Here is an 18,864-nt window from a genome sequence, read left to right as displayed (position 1 = left end):
CAGGAATTTTTCAGAAACCTCCCTGATTTCTGATCCTGTAAAATCTGACATAATTGATCAGGCGTGGCTTCACTCTCTACCCCTTTGCCCGCCCACGGTTTGGGGTTGTGGTTACTTGCCTACAACACAAAGCTCGGGAGAAGCTGAAGTTACAAAAGGACACTTCGTTAATGCAGGGAGGACCAGCCACTGCGGGGAGGGACTGGGAGCCACCTTTAAAATTCTCCTGTTATCAAGTTTATTATGTGTCGTTATGCAGTACTAGTTTCTTACACTGTTGTCAAGAACAGTTTGAAAGGAGTTTGTTGAAAGTAAGTAGGGAAATCGCGGTGGGTATATCGCTGCTAATAGGTCCTTCACAGGTTGTGAAACATACAAGGCCGGGTTTCATTCTGCCCCCAAAATTAGTTCATTGAGAAAAACACCGGATTAAAACTGCAGGTGCTCGGGGGTATGGAGATGAGAACAAAGCAAAGGCAGACACACATTCCTTTTCCTAAAGCAGCCACGGAGGTGGGACAGAGCAGGGTGGGGAGAGGGGCCCTCTCAGAGGGACACTTCTGAGGTGGGGGGGGGGGGGGGGCGAGTTCAGTCCAGTTCAACGCAATGAGCGTTCATGTAAAATTGGGCTGAGGGCTACTCTGCCTGCACCAGCACCGCCCATGGTCTCAAGTTAAGCGGATGGGGTTCTGACTGCACACAAGGCCACCATGATATGCCCCTTTCTTTTACAGAAAATCTTCGTCTGAGTCATGCAAAGGGTGTGTTTGATGCAAAGGTACATAATTTATAATGATCGCTGCTGTTCCGATTAACATGGAGCCCAGGAAAGGCCATGTTGGAAGTCACCCGCCAACCTGTCCGGGGGCCCACGCCCCGACTCCGTCCCGGTGCGCTGAATGGCCGGGCTCAGAGGTGGGGTCCCCGCGCTCCCACACTCCAGCGCAGGGCACAGGCCCAAGGAAGAGATTCCGGGTGGTGCCCCTATCCCTCTGGGGAGACTCCCCTGGCGACCGCTCTCTGCGCTGGGAATGCGGCTCCGGTCTCCACCCCCTTTCCTAGAGGGACACTCGCGAACACCCCGTCACCTCCCGGCGACCCGAGCCCGCGCGGCGCGCAGCGCACCCCAGTGGACGCGCGCGGCTCCAGGCCGTGGCCACGGGCTTCCGGAGCGCTGCTCGCCGCCGCCGCGGCTGCCGGGGAATCGGGGACTCCGGAGGCCGCTGGAGCCGGTCTGGGCCGGACCCCCGGAGGCGCGGCTGCAGCCCCGGCCCCGCCCGCCGCACCTGGAGTCAGGCTCGGAGAGGCGGGGCGGGGCCGCAGGCTGGCCGGGCGCCCGAGCTGCTCGCTGGAGCCGCCGGACCGGAGCGAGGCGTGGGGGAGGGTCTCCAGGCCGAGGCCGCGGCTCCGGGGAGAGACCCCGGCGGGGGAGGAGCGGGTCCCCGGGAGCGCAGGGGCGGCGGCGCGGGCATGGAGCGGGCGAGCCCCGGCTGCGCGCGGCCGCGGCACCACGACGCGGTGGAAGCGTGGCTGGACGATCACCGGGACTTCGCCTTCTCGTACTTTGTCAAGAAAGCCACCAGGTAAGAGGGCCCGGCGGACCCGGCGGGGCGCGGAGCCGACCGGCTGACCCCCCACCCCCAACCCCCGGCTCCGTCCCCTTCCCGCAGCCGTGAGCAGCCTCGGACCCGGGCCTCGGTTCTGCAGGAGGTCCCGATCATGTTTGGTGCCGAGACCTCGACTTGAAGGCGAGCGCGGGCGAAACACCCGAGCGTGGATTCGGTCCAACTTGCTGGCAAAGTTCAAATGCAAACATTTCCCCGCGGCCGGGCCCCTGCAGCCCGCTTCCCGGGAGCGGTTCCGTGCGCCGCGCCCCGGCCTCCCGCAGCCCCGTCCGCCTCCCGCAGCCCGAGCCCCTTCCCTGAGCCCCGGAAGCTCCGTCCCAGCCCGTCCCGCGGCCGCGCTCCTCCCCCGGCCCCGCGCCCGGCGGCGGGGCGGGGAGCCGCGAGGGGGCGAGGCGGCGGGCAGCTCGGCGCAGCGCGCAGGAGCCTCCCCGAGTGAGTGCCGCGCCGCGTCCCCTCCGGCCCCGGCCGCCCCGCGCACCTCCTTTCGCTCGCCCCGCACCCGTGGACCAGGCTCCGGGGAAGGCGGCGCGGCGTGGAGCGGCCCCGGGGCGGGCGGTGACCCCAGGGCCACGCTGCCTGGTCGGGAGCCAAGGCGAGGGCCGCGCGGGGCGGGGACGCTCTGTCCCCTGGGAGGCGCCGCGCCGCGGGCCCTGGGCGCGCGTGGGAAAGGCTCGCGGAGAGTTGGGAGGACCCGAGGCCGGAGCCGGGTGACGGGGAGGGAGCAGCGTGCCTGGCGGGCGGATCCCCGAAGCCCGCGGACTCGGGGCGCAGCCGGGGCGCCCGCCGGGCTCCTGCGCGCTGGGGCTGCCTCCGGGCGAGCTTCGGGGAAAGGCCCGAGCCGGCGCCGGCCGCGGGGCCGGGGGTGATGGTGGGGGCGCCGGTCCCGGCTCCGGGCTGGGCTCCCACCCGCCGGGCTCCCACCCGCCGGCGCGAGGCCGCCGCTGTGCGGGGCGCTCCCCGCCAGGGGGCGGCTTGGCGCGGGGCGAGCGGGCGGCGGGGGCGCTAGGGGCGCGGGCTCCGGGCGCCGCCTCACCTGGGCGCGGCGTCGCCCCCCGCGCTGCTGAAGTCCCGGGCCCGCCGGGCCGCGCGGTGCGCACCTCGCTCCCCACGTCTGCTATGTTGCCCTTTGGAGACAGAACGAGGTACCTCCCCAGCACCCCCCCCACCACCACCACCACTCCCGGGGCGCGGCGCGGGGCTGGGTGGCGGGTCGGGTGCAGGCGATGCTTCGCTGACCGTGGACCTTGCGACATCGGGGCCCGCTGACTCTTCGGGGTGTTCCTTTGCCATCTTGGACGGGGCTCTTTGAACCCCATTTCTCCCAAGAAACGTCCCATGTTGGGGGTCGCCTTGACCGCTTGGGGTTTCTGACTGAGGCGGCGGCTCGGGACAGATCTCATCTCCCGGGTGAATTGCTGTGGCCCCTAAAGTGCGCCTCCCTCCCCGCTCTCGCCTTCCCCCTGGGAAACCCACGCCTGAAGCGCCCCGCGTACACCCTGCGCAGAGAGCGGTCTCTTCCCAAAGGCGCCCTCTGGGAGTTTGGGGTGAGCGCGGGTGCCGGCGAGGTCCGGAGGTGTCCAGTGCTGGGGGGACAGTTTCAGAGGCCCCAGCGCATCCGTCCTGTCCGGTCCCCCCAACCCCACCCCGCACACTTCACCCCCTGCCCTCACTGAGCGGTGGCCACAGGATGGGGGGCAGGCGGGGGAAGGGCTGATGTTTTAAGTGCGGGGTGTGTTCTTTAGGCAGCTTAACAACAGTTGGAAGGAAAAAAGTTACTTGTTTTGCAAATCAGCTTGAATGCCTTTCTCGCCCCCGCCCCCCCCCCCCTTCCTTTAAAGACAAAAGCGGGGTTGCTTGGGGTTGGTTTTTAACTAGTCACAGCAACCGACAGGGGACTTTCAGAGCCGGCCAGAACTCTAAAGTGGTCCTTCAGTGGGAAGTCAGTTGAAAATGTTGTTACGTCCTTTACACGTTAGGTTTTCTCCCAATTAGCAAGGGATGAAAATCCCAGTTCTCAAAAGGATGCTCGCAGTGTAAAATGTAGGTTATCTGAGACTGTACTTTCCTCCAGTCGGGTTTTTGTAGGACAGATGATGCAGACAGGCGGCTGCACATTTTCTGTGATGAGAGAGAGAGAGAGAGAGAGAGAGAGAGAGAGAGAGAGAGAGAGAATATGTGTGTGTACTCTTCAGAGAGGAGTGTATGTTGAGTTCAAATTGGAAAACGAAAGTATGCGATAGTGGAGAGTACGTCAGGCCTCGGTTTTAGGAGTTGCAAAGTGCTGGAAACGGCCAGTGTGTAGCTGGGGGTGCTTCCTAAAACAATCGTCCAGCTCGGGCTGTATTCGGGGGCACCGACTTAAAATAAGAGCCCAAAGTGACAAGGAGAGGTGGGATCTGAGCTGCTTATAGCATGGCCAGACGTCGAACCCCAGTGTGACTCGCTGGGTTGTGGTAAGAACTTACTGCAGACAGTTTCATGTCACAGCCAAGATCTTGTTCCTTAACTGGAAGCTCACATTTTGTTACCATTGTAAGTGCAGTGAACACTGTTGGCGACTTGGGGGGCGGGGGAGGGGGCGTCCACTGTAGGTTTAAAACGCGCTTGGATTCCCTTAGAGTCCAGTGGTTCTCAACCTTCTGGCCCTTTAAATACAGCTCCTCATGTTGTGACCCAACCATAGAATTATTTTCGTTGCTACTTCATCACTGTCGTGTTGCTACTGTTATGAATCGTCATGTAAATATCTGAGATGCAGGATGGTCTTAGGCGACCCCTGTGAAAGGGTCGTTCGGCTGCCAAAGGGGTCGCGACCCACAGGTTGAGAACCGCTGCCTTAGCTTCAGCGGATGGCACGGCGTCTGCGCTCCGTGGGAGTGCCCCTGACAGCCACGCACGCCTTTCTGTCCTTCCGCAGGCTCCGTGGTCGCTCCCCGCGGCAGGCACTGGACAGGGGGAGGTCCTGGCCTCCCTCAGTTCCCCTTTAATCACCTGTGGACCAGGGTCGGCCTTCAGAGCCGCTGTGCTGCGATACTGTTTCCTCCAAGTGCAGAGTGAAGCAACTCCTTAAAAGCCATAGCCCGGGGCATAGAAGTAGACGCTCCTTAGTAATTACTACCCGTGTGTGTGAGTTGGCGTGTCTGTTGAACAATTCGTCACATAACCTACTGGCATGAAAGTCCGTTGGAGGTCGTTACCCCAGCACGGGAGCCACGCCCTCGGGTGGGAGACCACCCTGCCCTTGCCTAGAGACGGCGGAAGGGCTCCGGTGCCCCTGCCTCTCAGATGACCCCTTCCCGGTGCACAGGCCACTGTCCCGGAGGCTGCGATTCCTGGCAGCCTGTTCAAGTGATGGTACCTTTCACAAGCCACTAACCCGCCCTGTGACCCTGGGCCGCGCTCTGGTCTGTTGGTATCGGAGGGGCCACCCCATCGGCTTCTTACTGCTTTGTTTTGCGCTGGGCACAAGCTTGAGAGTAGCCGGCGTCTGCTGGGGAGCAGGGTATTACGGGAGGGGGGTATTAAGAGGGATGAGCTTTTATGGCCCCTGAGATCAAAGTCCAGAAACAGAAGCTCCCCTCCCGTGTGGGGTGCTGTGACCCACTCCCCGTTGACACTGCAGGGCTGGCTGAGGTGTGGCTGCTCCAGGTCCCGTATTTGGGCTTGTCCTTGTCTTTCTTTTTACTTTCTCTTTTATGATTATTTCCCACCTCTAAACGCTGTAACATTTTTATTTGCATGGTATTCCTATTAAAAGAGATGGTGGCCCTAACCGGTCTTGCTCAGTGGATAGAGCTTCGGCCTGCGGACTGAAAGGTCCCAGGTTTGATTCTGGTCAAGGGCATGTACCTTGGTTGAGAGCACATCCCCAGTAGGGGGCGTGTAGGAGGCAGCTGATCGATGTTTCTCTCTCATCGATGTTTCTAATTCTCTATCCCTCACCCTTCCTCTCTGTAAAAAATCAATAAAATATATATTTTTTTTTAAAAAAGAGAGAGATGGTGGATGGAATATAAATATCACTCTCCACTCTTACAAATTACTGTTTCTGGCCCGGCCACCGTGGCTCATTGGTTGAGCATCCGCCTATGAACCAGGAGGTCATGGTTCGATTCCCGGACAGGCCACAGGCCTGGGTTACAGGCTCGATCCCCAATAGGGGGTGTGCAGGAGGCAGCCCACCAGTGATTCTCGTTCATCATTGATGTTTCTATCTCTCTCTCCAGTCCTCTCTGAAATCAATGAAAACATATTTTTAAAAATTTTAATGACAGTTTCTATAATTATATAAGAATGTAAATCTCACAATTTTCAGACAAATGATATGTTCAGCATATTTTGTTAAGCAGTCACTAGTGTTAGAGGTAATGAGACTCTGTGGGCCTGGCCTCAGTCTGACTGGCGTTATTTCTAAATCAGAGTGCCACAGAAGTGGGTTACAGTTGTTCATGTGGAAAATAATACAACAATTAATAATAATGCAAGAATAAACTCCGCTTAGGGCGCGCACAGCTGGGAGCCTCCCTTTGCCTCACCTGCATGTTTTTGATGGTGATTCTGGTGCAGGAACGGCTTCTCGTGCTTGTGTTGTCTGTAACCTGGGTGCACAGCGCCTGCTCGAGGCGGTTTTAGTGACCTGAGAGCACTGGTGTGATTGACTAAGAGCCCCCAGAGCCCCTGAAATGACGCCTCTCACTGCCTTTCTATCCCAGGGTTTCCCTTTCAGAGCCATGTAGACCGGTGGTTCCCAACTTGGGGCACACGCCCCACAGGGGGGCAGTTTGATTTTAAGGGGGGCAATTCGGGTTATTAACAGTGAATTTTTTGCATTCCTGATGGCCCTAGGGACCTCATCTACAGTATATAAATGTGCACTGTGACATATTTACGCATTTCAGTTCTCTATTATGTGTTTTGAAACTTTATTTGCTACTTTTTCACATCACTTCATATTATTACTATTTTTTAACAACTTCGTAGTGATTTCCTCCTCGGTACTCTGACTGTCCTTTTGTTCTTTTATTTGTCTCTTTCATGGGTGCCATGTCCTTTGGAAGCCTGTTTAGACCGAGTTCATGGCCTTGGAGGCTTCCTCCACGTGAATGGGCGCTCACTTTTTGAATCATAAGAATTCTGTGTCTCAGGGGGCATCAGGATTGTTAGAGATGCTTGGGAGGGCATGGCCAAAAAAAGGTTGGGAACCGCTAAGACCAGCTTCTAAAAATTGTGCTGGAATGATGTAGCGACAGCCCGAGATGGACACTGTGAAATCACTCTCTTTGCTTCGTATCACACAAATGTAAGGCGGCTGGCAGGGCCATTCGGTAGCTTTTCTTTCAGCTTGTGGTCTGAAATGCATAGAAATCGCCAATATCTTCACAAGACCGGGTCGTCAGCACCCGAGAGGAGCAAGTTTTTCGCACTCTGATTACGGTGTGTAACAATTCCCCTTTTAAGTAATTCCCCGGTGCCTCCTCAGTGCAGTGGGTAGTGCATCGGTTTCATAAATAATTCCACCCACGTAGATGAGTTCACTCTGGCCTCGGATACCATTTCTTTTCAAAGCGTGTGAGACGCCTTCCGAGGTGTGGAGGTGAAGGACAGAGACCTTCCTCCCAGGGCTCCTCCTCCAGATTGGGAAACACAAGTTACCTTAGAACTTTGGTTCCGCGTCCTAGTGTGTTTTAAGAATAAGACCCGGGAAAGATTTCCTTGTCGTCAAAAAGGCTGAACGGACCTGCTTGGTAAAAAGTTTATCCTCCAAACATTTTCAACCTAATAGTTCATGAGACCCACACTGTTGTGTCGCGTCCAATGCGTTCTTTGTTCTCGGAGCTGACTGTGGGCGGAAGGCCTCTCCCGAGGATAAATGCCCTGAGTAAGGACTGCAGGACAGCTCAGCAAGTCACCGGCTTCATTGACGGTGGAGGGTGGAGAAATGACCAGTTCCTGCATTTAGGATGCAGACTAGCTGCTGCCTCTGCGGGGCTCCCTATGCACTCGGTTTAGCTGCGCAGACGTAGGTCGGTTGCCCTGTGGTCCAGCTGATGGATGGGGCCTCGGAAATACCTGTCACAGTGTCAGCTTCTCGCTGAAAAGTGCCTGCGGGCTGCATTCCTCGGAATAAAAGCTGAAGGAAGTCTTTCCACGTGAGTCACCGTTTGCTATTTAGCTCCGTAACCGTATCAACGGACGTGGTCTTCTCATTTCATGTTGAATTACATGCGTGTGCTTATGATGTAAGTGCCTCATTCGTGTTCTCTAAATGGTGGGAATGTATACTGATTGCCAAACAAATGGTCAAAGCAGAGGGAAGCCACCTGAGTGTTAAGTTCATAGGAATCATTGTGCGAAGCCCTCTAAAAAGCTCTTCCACATGTGTAATCCCCTGGTACTTAGTTCGAGGCGGCCATGCCTTTTAAAGTCTCGTGGGCCACTGTTGGCCTCTGTGTTTGCGGAGACGTTCCCCTTGAGTGTGAATTGTGAAGTCAGGCTAGCTTTTCTGCAGCTCATTTTCTCTGAATGATTTTAGTTCACCCAAACTTGAGCAATCCAAGAGCCCCATTTGATATCCTGTCCTTAATGATAAGTATCTATACTAATAAAAGGGTAATTTGCTCATTAGACCGGGAGACCTTCCAGACGTCCTTCCGGACAAAGCCATGGTGGTGGGGCCGAGGAAGAGGCAGTTAGGGGTGATCAGGCCAGGAGGGGAGGGCAGTTGGGGGTGAGCAGGCCAGTGGGGGGCAGTTGGGGGTGAGCAGGCTGGCGGGGGGGGCAGTTGGGGACAATCAGGCCAGCAGGGGGCCAGTTGGGGGCGAGCAGGCCAGCAGGCAGAGTGGTTAGGAGCCAGCAGTCCCAGATTGCGAGAGGGACGTCCGACTGCCAGTTCCCAGATTGGAGAGGGTGCAGGCCGGGCTGAGGGACACCCCCCCCCCCCCGCATGAATTTCGTGCACCGGGCCACTAGTAAACAATAAGAATCCTCATTTCTACTCCATTGACTAGTGGTGCTGATATTATAAGAAGAGAAAAGACCCTGATCTTTTGAGTTGATGAAATAATGGAAACACATACAAACACACACACACACACACACACACACAGAGTTTGTTGACTTTTAGAGGTAATGGAGATCATGTGATCCCGAGTCTGTAATGTACCTCTGTTAAAGAGACATTCTATTGGTCTCCTTTCAGTAGTTAGAAAGCTTTGGTCATAAGTGACAGAAACCCAACTCGAACTCATACAGAACCGACGCCTAAAGTTGAAGTTCCTGGGAATTGGGTTTGGCTGTGAAATTCAGCAGATCAAATAATCGTCAAAATTCTGTCACTTCCTCTATATGTCTAGTTAATCTATCTGTTCTTCCATCCGTCCATCCGTCCATCCCTCAATGGGCCCTGTGTTGTGTGGCTTTGTTGCCCTGCACGCTCTCTTCGTGTGCTGGAACGTTTCTTCTGGGCAAGTGTACGAGGACCTTCACTTCTGACACTAGAGCAGTCCCTTCTTTGCCATCCCCAGCCTCAAAACTACTCTGGCCTCATGGGGTCACATGCCTGCTCTGGTCCCGCCACTGTGTCGGGAACAGTGTTGTCCCACTGCTTTGTCGAGGCAGAGAGTCCAAGTGTGACCATGTTCTTGGGGGCAGGGGGTTCCCAAAGGACATGACGAGGGCACCCCCAAGTCCCGGGCTACAGCCGTGCCCAGTGCTGACTCCCTTTAGTTTTAACATTATTTCAACGTGGAATTTTTAAGATTCGTGTGAGTTCATCACAGTGACAACATGTGTGCAACTGTAATAAGTGGATAAGTTAATTATGAATAAAACTAGAGGCCCAGTGCACGAATTCATGCACAGGTGGGGTCCCTTGGTCTGGCCGGCGATCAGGGCCAATCAGGGCCAGGCAGGGGGAGAGACCACTGGAGATTGGCCAGCCGTGGGAGGTTGGCTATGGGAACACACTGACCACCAGGGGGAATCTCCTTGCATTGAGCATCTTCGCCCTGGTGGCCAGTGCGCATCATAGCGACTGGTCGACCAGTCATTCGGCTGTTTGGTCGTTCAGTTGCTTAGGCTTTTATATATATAGGTGAAAGCCCTCCAACCAAATGTCACTTGACAGCATCCACCAAACACCTGCAGAGGGAATGTGGCCCCGTCTGGTGACAGAGAGCCCGGTCGGCTGCCTCCGAAGTCGCTGCCCCATGACAACCCCCGCTCCCGGGGTCTCTAAACAATCATGAGACCAAGTCCCAAGCACAGCTCGTGGCTCTCTGGGTGCTCTTGGCGTGGAAGTGTGTTTGCATGTCATGTCCACCCCTTCCGCTCTCGGTCCCGCGGGCCAGGCCGCAGCATGACTGATGCCCCCGGAAAGAACCTGGTGCCGGACTGCGGGCGGGGCCTGGGTCCAGGTGGGCATCGCGGGGATGCGAAGTGCACTCCTTCCACCTGTCTTTCGTTTTACCTGCCGTCGGTGTGAACACACAGAAGGAAAGTATTTTCATGGCAAAGGGACAGACGTCCATGACATACTTGCTCGGCCGCCCAGGGGTCCTGGGCCCTCGAGCTGAGGCCGCCGGGCAGTCCAGGCTCCGTGTCTGGCTGCACTTTGCATCGCGGACGCAGGACAGCATGGCTCTCAGGGGGGTGTTCCCCTCCGATGTCAGTGGGTTTCCTTTAAAGGCGTTTCCCGTGCGCCGGTGAGAGCAGCTGAAGCTTTTGGCATCTTGTTTGCAGTGGGTTCCAGCTAGCGTCTCGGATGCTCTCCCAGCGGGAGAGCCTGGGGCCACCACATAACTTTAGGCAGAGCCTTCACTTCCTCCCCCAGCCCCAAGGGGCTTCCTTACTGGGACATGAAGTTTGAATTTGGGGGTGTCCGTGGAGGCGCCCCGAACCGCCCCTGTTTCCTGTGACACCTGCTATTGTATGTAACATTTCCTTCCTCGAAACCAAGGCTTCTGGGAGGCCACGCTCTGCCGTGGTGCTGGTGTCCTGGCTGGGAGAGGCTGTTGAGCGCATGCGGGAGGTTTAACACTGGCTGCTGGGAGCACCCCCATCGCTGTGACCCACATTTCCAAATGCCCCCCAACGGCTGGCACCTCCACTCGGCTGGGAGCTACTGTGCTAAACCCCTTAACATCTGTTTCTATTGATGGCGGTTGAGGGCCCGGGATAGGATAGACAGCTGCCCCCCGACCTTCGGAACTGCATTTGCTCCCTCTGAAACGGAAGCACTGGCATTCTGTTTCCTAGGCTTCTTAAGAATCTGTGAGCAGCACCGCACATTCCTTCTCTCTCAGTAGCAGTTTCCAGGTGTCCACTCTTTAGCCTTGAGAGTCGTCGGTGCCGTAGGTGGAATCACGAACGTCCACGGCCCTCCCCCAACGAGAAGAGCAGGACAGCGATTTGAGGGGCTGCGTCTCTCTCTCATCTCTCAGATGCATTTTCATTCACGGTGAACAGGACTCGGTGGCGTTTGTAAGGCGCTGGAGGGGGTTGGAGTGGAGGCCAGAGCCTGGGTTTAGTTCCCAGCTTGGCTACTAACTAGCTCTGTGACTGGCCGGGGTTCGGACGCCTCGCATTAAAACAAGAAGGAGGGAGTGGTCGGGGCAGAGAAAGTCATGCAGGAGCTTCAGTTTCTCGGTGACTCTCCCGGGAGAGCAGGGCACCAGCTTCTCAGAGGGAACCGGTCCTCCTGTAAGTACTTTCGCAGCAGGACTGGGCCGCCCTCCTCAGATTATGCAAATAACGCGACTCAGACTGTCTGAAACAGCAGCCGAGAGCAGGGAAAACGTCTAACGTTATGTTTCACGGCAGCGATGTGGGTGTTTCCGCTGCAGACCGTTTTAGCAGGTCCCCATACCTTACCAGGCGCCCCTCCTCCGGCAGGAAGTCCGCGCACTCTTTGCAATCGGGTCCTTCGTGGTGAGTTCACACAGCTAGCGACAAAAGCCCGGGAGAGAGGGAAGGGGTGGTGTCGGAAGGGCAGACTCAAGCACATGGAGGCGCCCTGTGTGTCCGATCCTTCAGGGTCTGCGGCTTCTCACTCGCTGATCTCTGCAGATGCTCCTGCTCCAGCGACTTGCCAGTGGCTGACCTGGAGGCCCAGGGGTCGGCCTGCCTGCAGCATGGCCCCAGGTAACCCCTCAGAGAGGAGCTAACCCGCCCACCGCCATCCCGACCCCCTGGGGCTGAGCATCCGCGCCCCCTCCGGTTAGAGTTGGGGCCATGATGAAATGTTGCTGTGGTTCTCATCATCATCATCATCGGTCATTGGCTGTGTGTTTTCTTAATTTTGTTGTCAGTTTTATTATATCTTTGATATTTGGGGGGAAATTGTCCCCCAAATCTATAACTTATTTTTGAAAAAAAAAAGTAATTTCAAGGTAATGATGGGGGGAAAAAAAGTTACATTCTTGCATTTATTTTTCTCAGCTAAATGTTAGGCTCTTAATATTTATGCATTATTCAGAAAATTGTTAGATGTAAGTGTAGTTATTGGTCTGGGGAGTCTGTGTGTTCCACTTCTACTTTGAGGAAATGCTTATGTTCAAACAACTTTTTGTTTTTAGTATGAGTGTTTCTGTAGAGAAATTAGTGCATTTAAATCAGGAGCTTAAGAAGCAGCATTGCTAACGCCTCGTTTTCCTGTAGCAGCCTATTGAATAATTTCTTGTTATATTTACCAAAGGAAAGCGCTTTTGAAAATACACCCCGCTTAATAGTCAATTACCTTAGAAACAATACCTATTGTGCATGAAACACTGGGGACTGGACTCCATGCTGTCCCTTTAAACACTTCCTTTCCTTTAGTTCTTTAGAGACCTGTGAGGGGCAGTGCCATTGTCTCTACTGTATAGGGAGAGTAAGTTACGCCCCTAAGGTGTCACCTTCCAAAGCAGTAGCTCTGGGCTGGCCAGAGTGGCTCAGCTGGTCGGCATCATCCTGTGCACCGAGGGACTGCGGTTTGATTCCCGGCCAGGCACATATGGAAGGCAACCGGTAGATTGGTGTTCCACTCTCACATTGATGTTTCTCTCCCTCCCTCCTTCCCTCCCTCCCTCCCTTCCATTTTCTCTCTCTCTCTCTCTCTCTCTCTCTCTCTCTCTCTCTCTCTTTCTCTGTCTCTGTCTCTCTCTTCCTCCCTCCCTCCCTCTCTCTCTCTAAGCATGTCCTCAGGCGAGGATTATAGAAAAAGCAGTATTTCTGGGGTGGAAGCCCGTCCTTCCCGCCTGGGGCCCTGACCTCCATGCTCACCGAAGTTCCCATCGATGTGAATGGCAGCAGAGCAGGGGCTGGCGGAGGCGCCTCCCTCGGACCTAACTCAGGACTCAGGACGAGGCCGATTTTCCCGCGGGGCCCCTGACCGCCAGCACCCGCCGCCTGGTGCCGGGACGCGCCCAGAGGGTCCCTTTGCCCGGATAAGTTTACATGTAAGAGTGGAACTCCAGACGACATTTCTGAATAGGGTGGCTGGAGACTCAAGTGCTAGGCCGTGGCCATTCTGTTTTTAGTTTTAGAACCAAAGACCCTAAGGAGAGTATATTTTCAAAGAATTATTTTATCCTTCGATACATTGGCTTAGGCAAGAGTACAAAAACACTTTAGTTGCTTTTCAAGTAGGTTTCATCTAATATTTTAACTCATAAGTGATGCTTATTCGCATTTTTCCTTGGCCTTGTAAACTTTTCTCCCTGCTCTTCCGGGTGCCAAGGAATCTCCTATAAAACCTGGTGAAGGCTGTCCAGCTTTCTCCTTTCTAGCCATCTGGAATATTGAATATGTGTTTTAAGGCATTCCTGCCTATTCACGAGTCGTTTTGTCGGATGAGTGAGCAGCTCAGCTCTGGCTGCGAGACAACGTATGCTGTGTCTCTGGACATATGTGTGCAGGCATGTGTGCACGTGTGTGTTATGTGCACACGTGCACATGTGTGTGTCTGCATGTGCGTGTGTGCGCACACGTGTGCTCATGTGTGCCTGTGCATATGTCTCTGAGTGTGTGTGCATGTGCACGTGTGTGTCCCTTTGGCTAATCCTATGTGAAAGGCTGTGGGAGAGGGGGCTTCCCTGTCCTGTCAGTGGGTTTTGTACTGTCCTGTTTATTGCTCCTAGATAGTGGGTGTGTGGGAGGGGCTGTGGCTTGCCTAGCTCAGTGGGAAATTTCTAGAACACAAACTATGCCTCGTAACTTTGTTTCCTGCGATACATTTACAATAGTCTTCAGTGCACGTGAGAAACTGGGAAAGGGAGGACGTTTTCATTCTGGAGAGCGCTTATGCCTTAGAGCAGTGGTTCTCAACCTTCCTAAAGCCGCGACCCTTTAATACAGTTCAAGCATAGTGATTAATCACAAGAACAATATGTAATTATATATGTGTTTTCCGATGGTCTTAGGCAACCCCTGTGAAAGGGTCGTTCGACCCCCAAAGGGGTCGCGACCCACAGGTTGAGAACCACTGCCTTAGAGGGACCTTTCATTTTTTCAATGAACAGCACTGCTCCCAGTTCCTGTCAGTCCTCGGCTCTTTCCTTGCTCCGGGGTGTGCGGTGAGCAAGGGCCGCTGTGTGGGCCAGGACCGCGCTGTCCTAGTGCGCGGGGCTGAGTGTGGGGCTGAGCGTGGGGCCCCTGCGTGGGGCTGAGCGTGGGGCTGAGCGTGGGGCTGAGCGTGGGGCACCTGCGTGGGGCTGAGCATGGGGCTGAGCGTGGGGCACCTGCGTGGGGCTGAGCATGGGGCTGAGCGTGGGGCACCTGCGTGGGGCTGAGCGTGGGGCTGAGCGTGGGGCACCTGCGTGGGGCTGAGCGTGGGGCTGAGCGTGGGGCCCCTGCGTGGGGTTGAGCGTGGGGCCCCTGCGTGGGGCTGAGCGTGGGGCCCCTGCGTGGGACACCTGCGTGGGGCTGAGCGTGGGGCTGAGCGTGGGGCCCCTGCGTGGGGCTGAGCGTGGGGCCCCTGCGTGGGGCTGAGCGTGGGGCTGAGCGTGGGGCCCCTGCGTGGGGCACCTGCGTGGAGCGCGCGTCCTGCTTTTCCGGCTGAGATGGCTGTGCTGTCACCCGCGGAGAGCGCGATGGGACTCTCTTGGGGCGGGGACTTAGTGAGAGTCTGTGAGGAATGACCTTTGAAGCATCAGCTTTGGCCACAGAGTCAGGGCTCAGGTGTGTGCAACCGCCTGTTTCCAGGCCTGAGAGGCCGCTCAGCCTGTGGTCTTGTACCAGCAGGAGCATGGCCTCCCCTCAGCCTCCCCCCAACCTCCCCCCAGCCTCCCCCACCAGGCTCCCCTCTGCCTCCCCCCAGTCCCCTCAGCCTCCCCCTCGGCCTCCCCTCAGCCTCCCCTCGGCCTCCCCCCCAGCCTCCCTAGCCTCCCCCAACTTCCTCCCGGCCTCCCCTCAGCCTCCCCTCAGCCTCCCCCCCAGCCTCCCCAGCCTCCCCCAACTTCCTCCCAGCCTCCCCCCAGTCCTCCTAGCCTCCCCCCACCTCCCCTCAGCCTCTCCCTAGCCTCCTGCGGATTCTCTGCGCTGAGCCATCACCGCCTGGTGAGGAGTGCGGAGCGTGGAGGGCTTTCTCTCCTTAGAAATGAGGGGATGCGGGGCAGGAAGGCCTGGGCGGGCGGCTGACCGGGTCCCCGCCGGCGGCTGGTGTCCGCGCTGTGGGGCTGCTCTCCGGGCTGCCCTTCCGCCCTGAGTGGCACTGGCCGCTCCGGGAGGGCCACCGGGGCGCTGTGCCCCCAGCACAGTGTGGGGTCCGTTCTGCCCCGTGGAGACGCCAGCCCCCGCCTTCACGGGGCAGGTGGCCTCCTGTCCCTGCAGGACGAGGTTGAAGCTGGGAAGAAAGGGGTCCCGGGAGCAGCGAGGCCCAGGTTAGAGGAGAATTCGGGGCGCGCGTGACGCACACCCCGCCCAGGGCTGTGCAGCCCGAGGGCTTAGCCGTCAGCCTGAGTCCGTCTCCCACCCCCACGGGGCCTGCAGCCGCTTTATCTCCGTTAAGCACATGAGACGCTGTGGCTTTCCGAGAGAGAGGAAAAGGCCCGGATTAGGGAGGAATTTGATGCCACAAATTATTAATCCAAGAGCTTTCTACGGCCCAGTTATCCTACACGGGGTCGCACTGTGGCTGGTACAGGGGGTCGCACTGTGGCTGGTACACGGGGTCGCACTGTGGCTGGTACACGGGGTCGCACTGTGGCTGGTACAGGGGGTCGCACTGTGGCTGGTACACGGGGTCATGGTGTGGCTGGTACACGGGTCGCACTGTGGCTGGTACACGGGTCGCACTGTGGCTGGTACACGGGGTCGCACTGTGGCTGGTACACGGGGTCGCACTGTGGCTGGTACACGGGTCTCACTGTGGCTGGTACACGGGGTCGCTCTGTGGCTGGTACACGGGGTCGCTCTGTGGCTGGTACAGGGGGTCGCACTGTGGCTGGTAACGGGGTCACACTGAGGCTGGTACGGGGGTCGTGGTGTGGCTGGTACACGGGGTCACTCTATGGCTGGTACATGGGGTCGCTCTCTGGCTGGTACAGGGGGTCGCACTGTGGCTGGTATACAGGGTCACACTGTGGCTGGTACACCGGGTCACACTGTGGCTGGTACACGGGGTCGCACTGAGGCTGGTACAGGGGGTCGTGGTGTGGCTGGTACACGGGGTCACACTGTGGCTGGTACAGGGGGTCGAACTGTGGCTGGTACACGGGGTCGCACTGTGGCTGGTACACGGGGTCGCACTGTGGCTGGTACAGGGGGTCGCACTGTGGCTGGTACACGGGGTCGCACTGTGGCTGGTACACGGGGTCGCACTGTGGCTGGTACACGGGGTCGTGGTGTGGCTGGTACAGGGTCCCCAGTGTGGCTGGTCCACGGGGTCCTTCCTGCTCTTGCGATGATGATGCTGGGATTGGTGAGTCGCTAGCCTGGAGCTCACTAACTCGCTGCACAGCACCGGCCTCCTCTCCGCCGTCTGTGACCAGCCGTGGCAGCCGGAAGCAGAACAGGGACGCACCATGTGGCGGCTGCAGCTCAGTGCACCGGCCACGCTTGCATGTCAGGGCGACGGACGCTAAAAATCCTTCACTGTTTGCCTGACGCTCCGTGTCAGCTCGGAGGCCTGTGCTTTTATTTGCTAAACCCAGCAACGCTGAGCACGTGTCTCCTCTGCAACACGTCTGTTACGTGTTCTTGCCATGCGCTGCTTTAGATGTAGAACGTGCCCTGTTTTCAGAGAGCCGTGGCACCTGGTGCTGCGAGGACACCTCCCGAAGAGGCCGCCCTCCGAGGCCCGGGGCCGGGCTTCTCCCTCCGCGTTGAGTCCCTGTCGCCGTCTGGCGTGAAGGAGTGAAGTCAGCGCGTGAGTGGCTGGAGGCGGTCTCGTTCCTGGGCCTTGTGCGCCTGCGCTGGACTCTGACCCCCTCGGAGGCAGCGGGGCGTCACCGGGTGCCTTTTGCACGACCAGCGTTGATGTGCGGGAACAGCGATGAGCTCGTGGGCCACGAGCCCCGGGTTCGAGTCCCGGTGTTGCTGCGGAATGGCAGGGTGTGTTTGGTTCAGCCGTTTACTTTAGCGTCATTATTTATTTACTTACTTATTTAATCCTCACCTGAGGATGTTTTCCCATTGACTTTTTAGGGAGAGTGGGAGAAGGAGGGAAAGACAGAGAGAAACATCGATGTGAGAGAGAAACATCGATTCGTTGCCTCCTGAGCCCTGGCCAGGGCTGGGGCTGAGAGGAGCCTGCAGCCAAGGTATGTGCCTTTAGCCAGAATCGAACTCAGGCAGGACCCTTTGGTCTGCAGCCAACGCTCTCTCCACTGAGCTACACCGGCCAGGGCTTGAGCTTCATAATTTAGAAAGTAGGGCCCTGGCCCTGGCCATGGGGCTCAGTGGGTTGTGCTGAGAGGTTGCTGGTTCAGTTCCCAGTCAGGGCACATACCTAGCCTGTGGGTTCGATCCCCAGTGGGGGACATGCAGGAGGCAACGGATTGATGTTTCCCTCTCGCATCGATGTTTCTCCCTCTCCTTGCCTGTCTCTCTCTCTCTAAAAAATCAATAAAATGTATTTTTTTTAAAAGGGGGAAAAGAGCCGAAACCGGTTTGGCTCAGTGGATGGAGTGTCGGCCTGCGGACTGAAAGGTCACAGGTTCGATTCCGGTCAGGGGCATGTACCTGGGTTGCGGGCACATCCCCAATAGAAGATGTGCAGGAGGCAGCTGATTGATGTTTCTCTCTCATCGATGTTTCTAACTCTCTCTATCTCTCTCCCTTCCTCCCTGTAAAAAATCAATAAAATATATTTTTAAAAATAAATAAATAAATAAATAAATAAATAAATAAGAAGGGGAAAAGACAGTAAAGAAAAAGGAAAGGGAAGGAAAGGAAAGGAAAGAAAGAAGAAAAAGGCCCTAACGCCCACGGTGCTGGTTTGCCCCATGTCCTGAATGTGCGTACTTGTCCGCATCCCGTAGAACCGAGGAAGCGAGGGAAGGGGCCGTAGAGAGACCCTGTCCCAGAGCAGGGCAGGGCTCCCGGCCTCTCCAGTCCCCTCAGTACTTTCACCCTCACACCTGCCAGGCTCACGGCACCTTCTCCACCTTATTCACATGCGTGCCTTCACATCTCACTCCATATGACAGCGAACTCCAGTGGGCGTGGACATTAGCCTCCGAACACAATATGAACTGGGGCCTCATTCCCGTATCCCTGGCGCCCGGGTCAGGGCCTGGCGAGCCCACGGATCTTCCCCCCAGAGAATAATTTATTCTAGAAGCACAGGACACTTAAAACGGAATCCAATTAAAGCGGAAAAATACTAGTGAGGAGGTTTTGATGGGGACTCTATCTTGAAAAATGGAACTGCAGGTTACTGAAAGTGAATTTATTTTAGATGTAATAAAATTCAGGTGATCGTGAACACTCAATGCTAGTTTTTAGAATAAGCAGTTAGTTTTCTGGCAAAGCCATACCGTGCACAATACCTTTACTTCTGGCTTGACGTTCACAGCTAGATCAAGAGAATCTTTTTCTCCCCAATTACTGCTCTTGAGTTAATATGTGAAGACTTCCTCCGCTTTCCCAAGGGGCCTTAATCTAGAATGTAGTTGTTTGAGTAGATTCTCTTTTCAAGTACGAATGTCATTGTCCTTCATGTGTTAGCAGCCCAGTCACCGGCACAGCCCTTCGCTGCCCATGGCTGGTGTCATAGAATAGGCCCCAGTGTCCTCTGTCCCCTTCGAGAAAGTCCGCATCG

At 56.5% G+C, this 18,864-nt stretch overlaps 1 protein-coding gene across 3 annotated transcripts in view; it reads left to right on the top strand.

Moving 5' to 3' along the window:
• Positions 1-1,330: 1,330 nt before the first annotated feature.
• PDE5A (phosphodiesterase 5A) overlaps positions 1,331-18,864 on the top strand; it is a 164,490-nt gene continuing 146,956 nt past the window's right edge. The window contains exon 1 of one of the 3 annotated variants that reach the window (XM_059695583.1): positions 1,331-1,583. In XM_059695583.1, coding sequence (XP_059551566.1) covers positions 1,471-1,583 — 113 coding nt within the window. In that variant the 5' untranslated portion in view covers positions 1,331-1,470. Of the gene's footprint in view, positions 1,584-1,956; positions 2,058-2,143; positions 2,768-18,864 lie in introns of those variants that run through there. The other 2 variants (XM_059695582.1, XM_059695584.1) reach the window with 2 other exon arrangements.

Source organism: Myotis daubentonii, chromosome 5, assembly GCF_963259705.1.
Source record: "Myotis daubentonii chromosome 5, mMyoDau2.1, whole genome shotgun sequence".
Classification (NCBI taxonomy): Eukaryota; Metazoa; Chordata; class Mammalia; order Chiroptera; family Vespertilionidae; genus Myotis; species Myotis daubentonii.
This window is presented reverse-complemented; position numbering and strand designations above follow the sequence as displayed.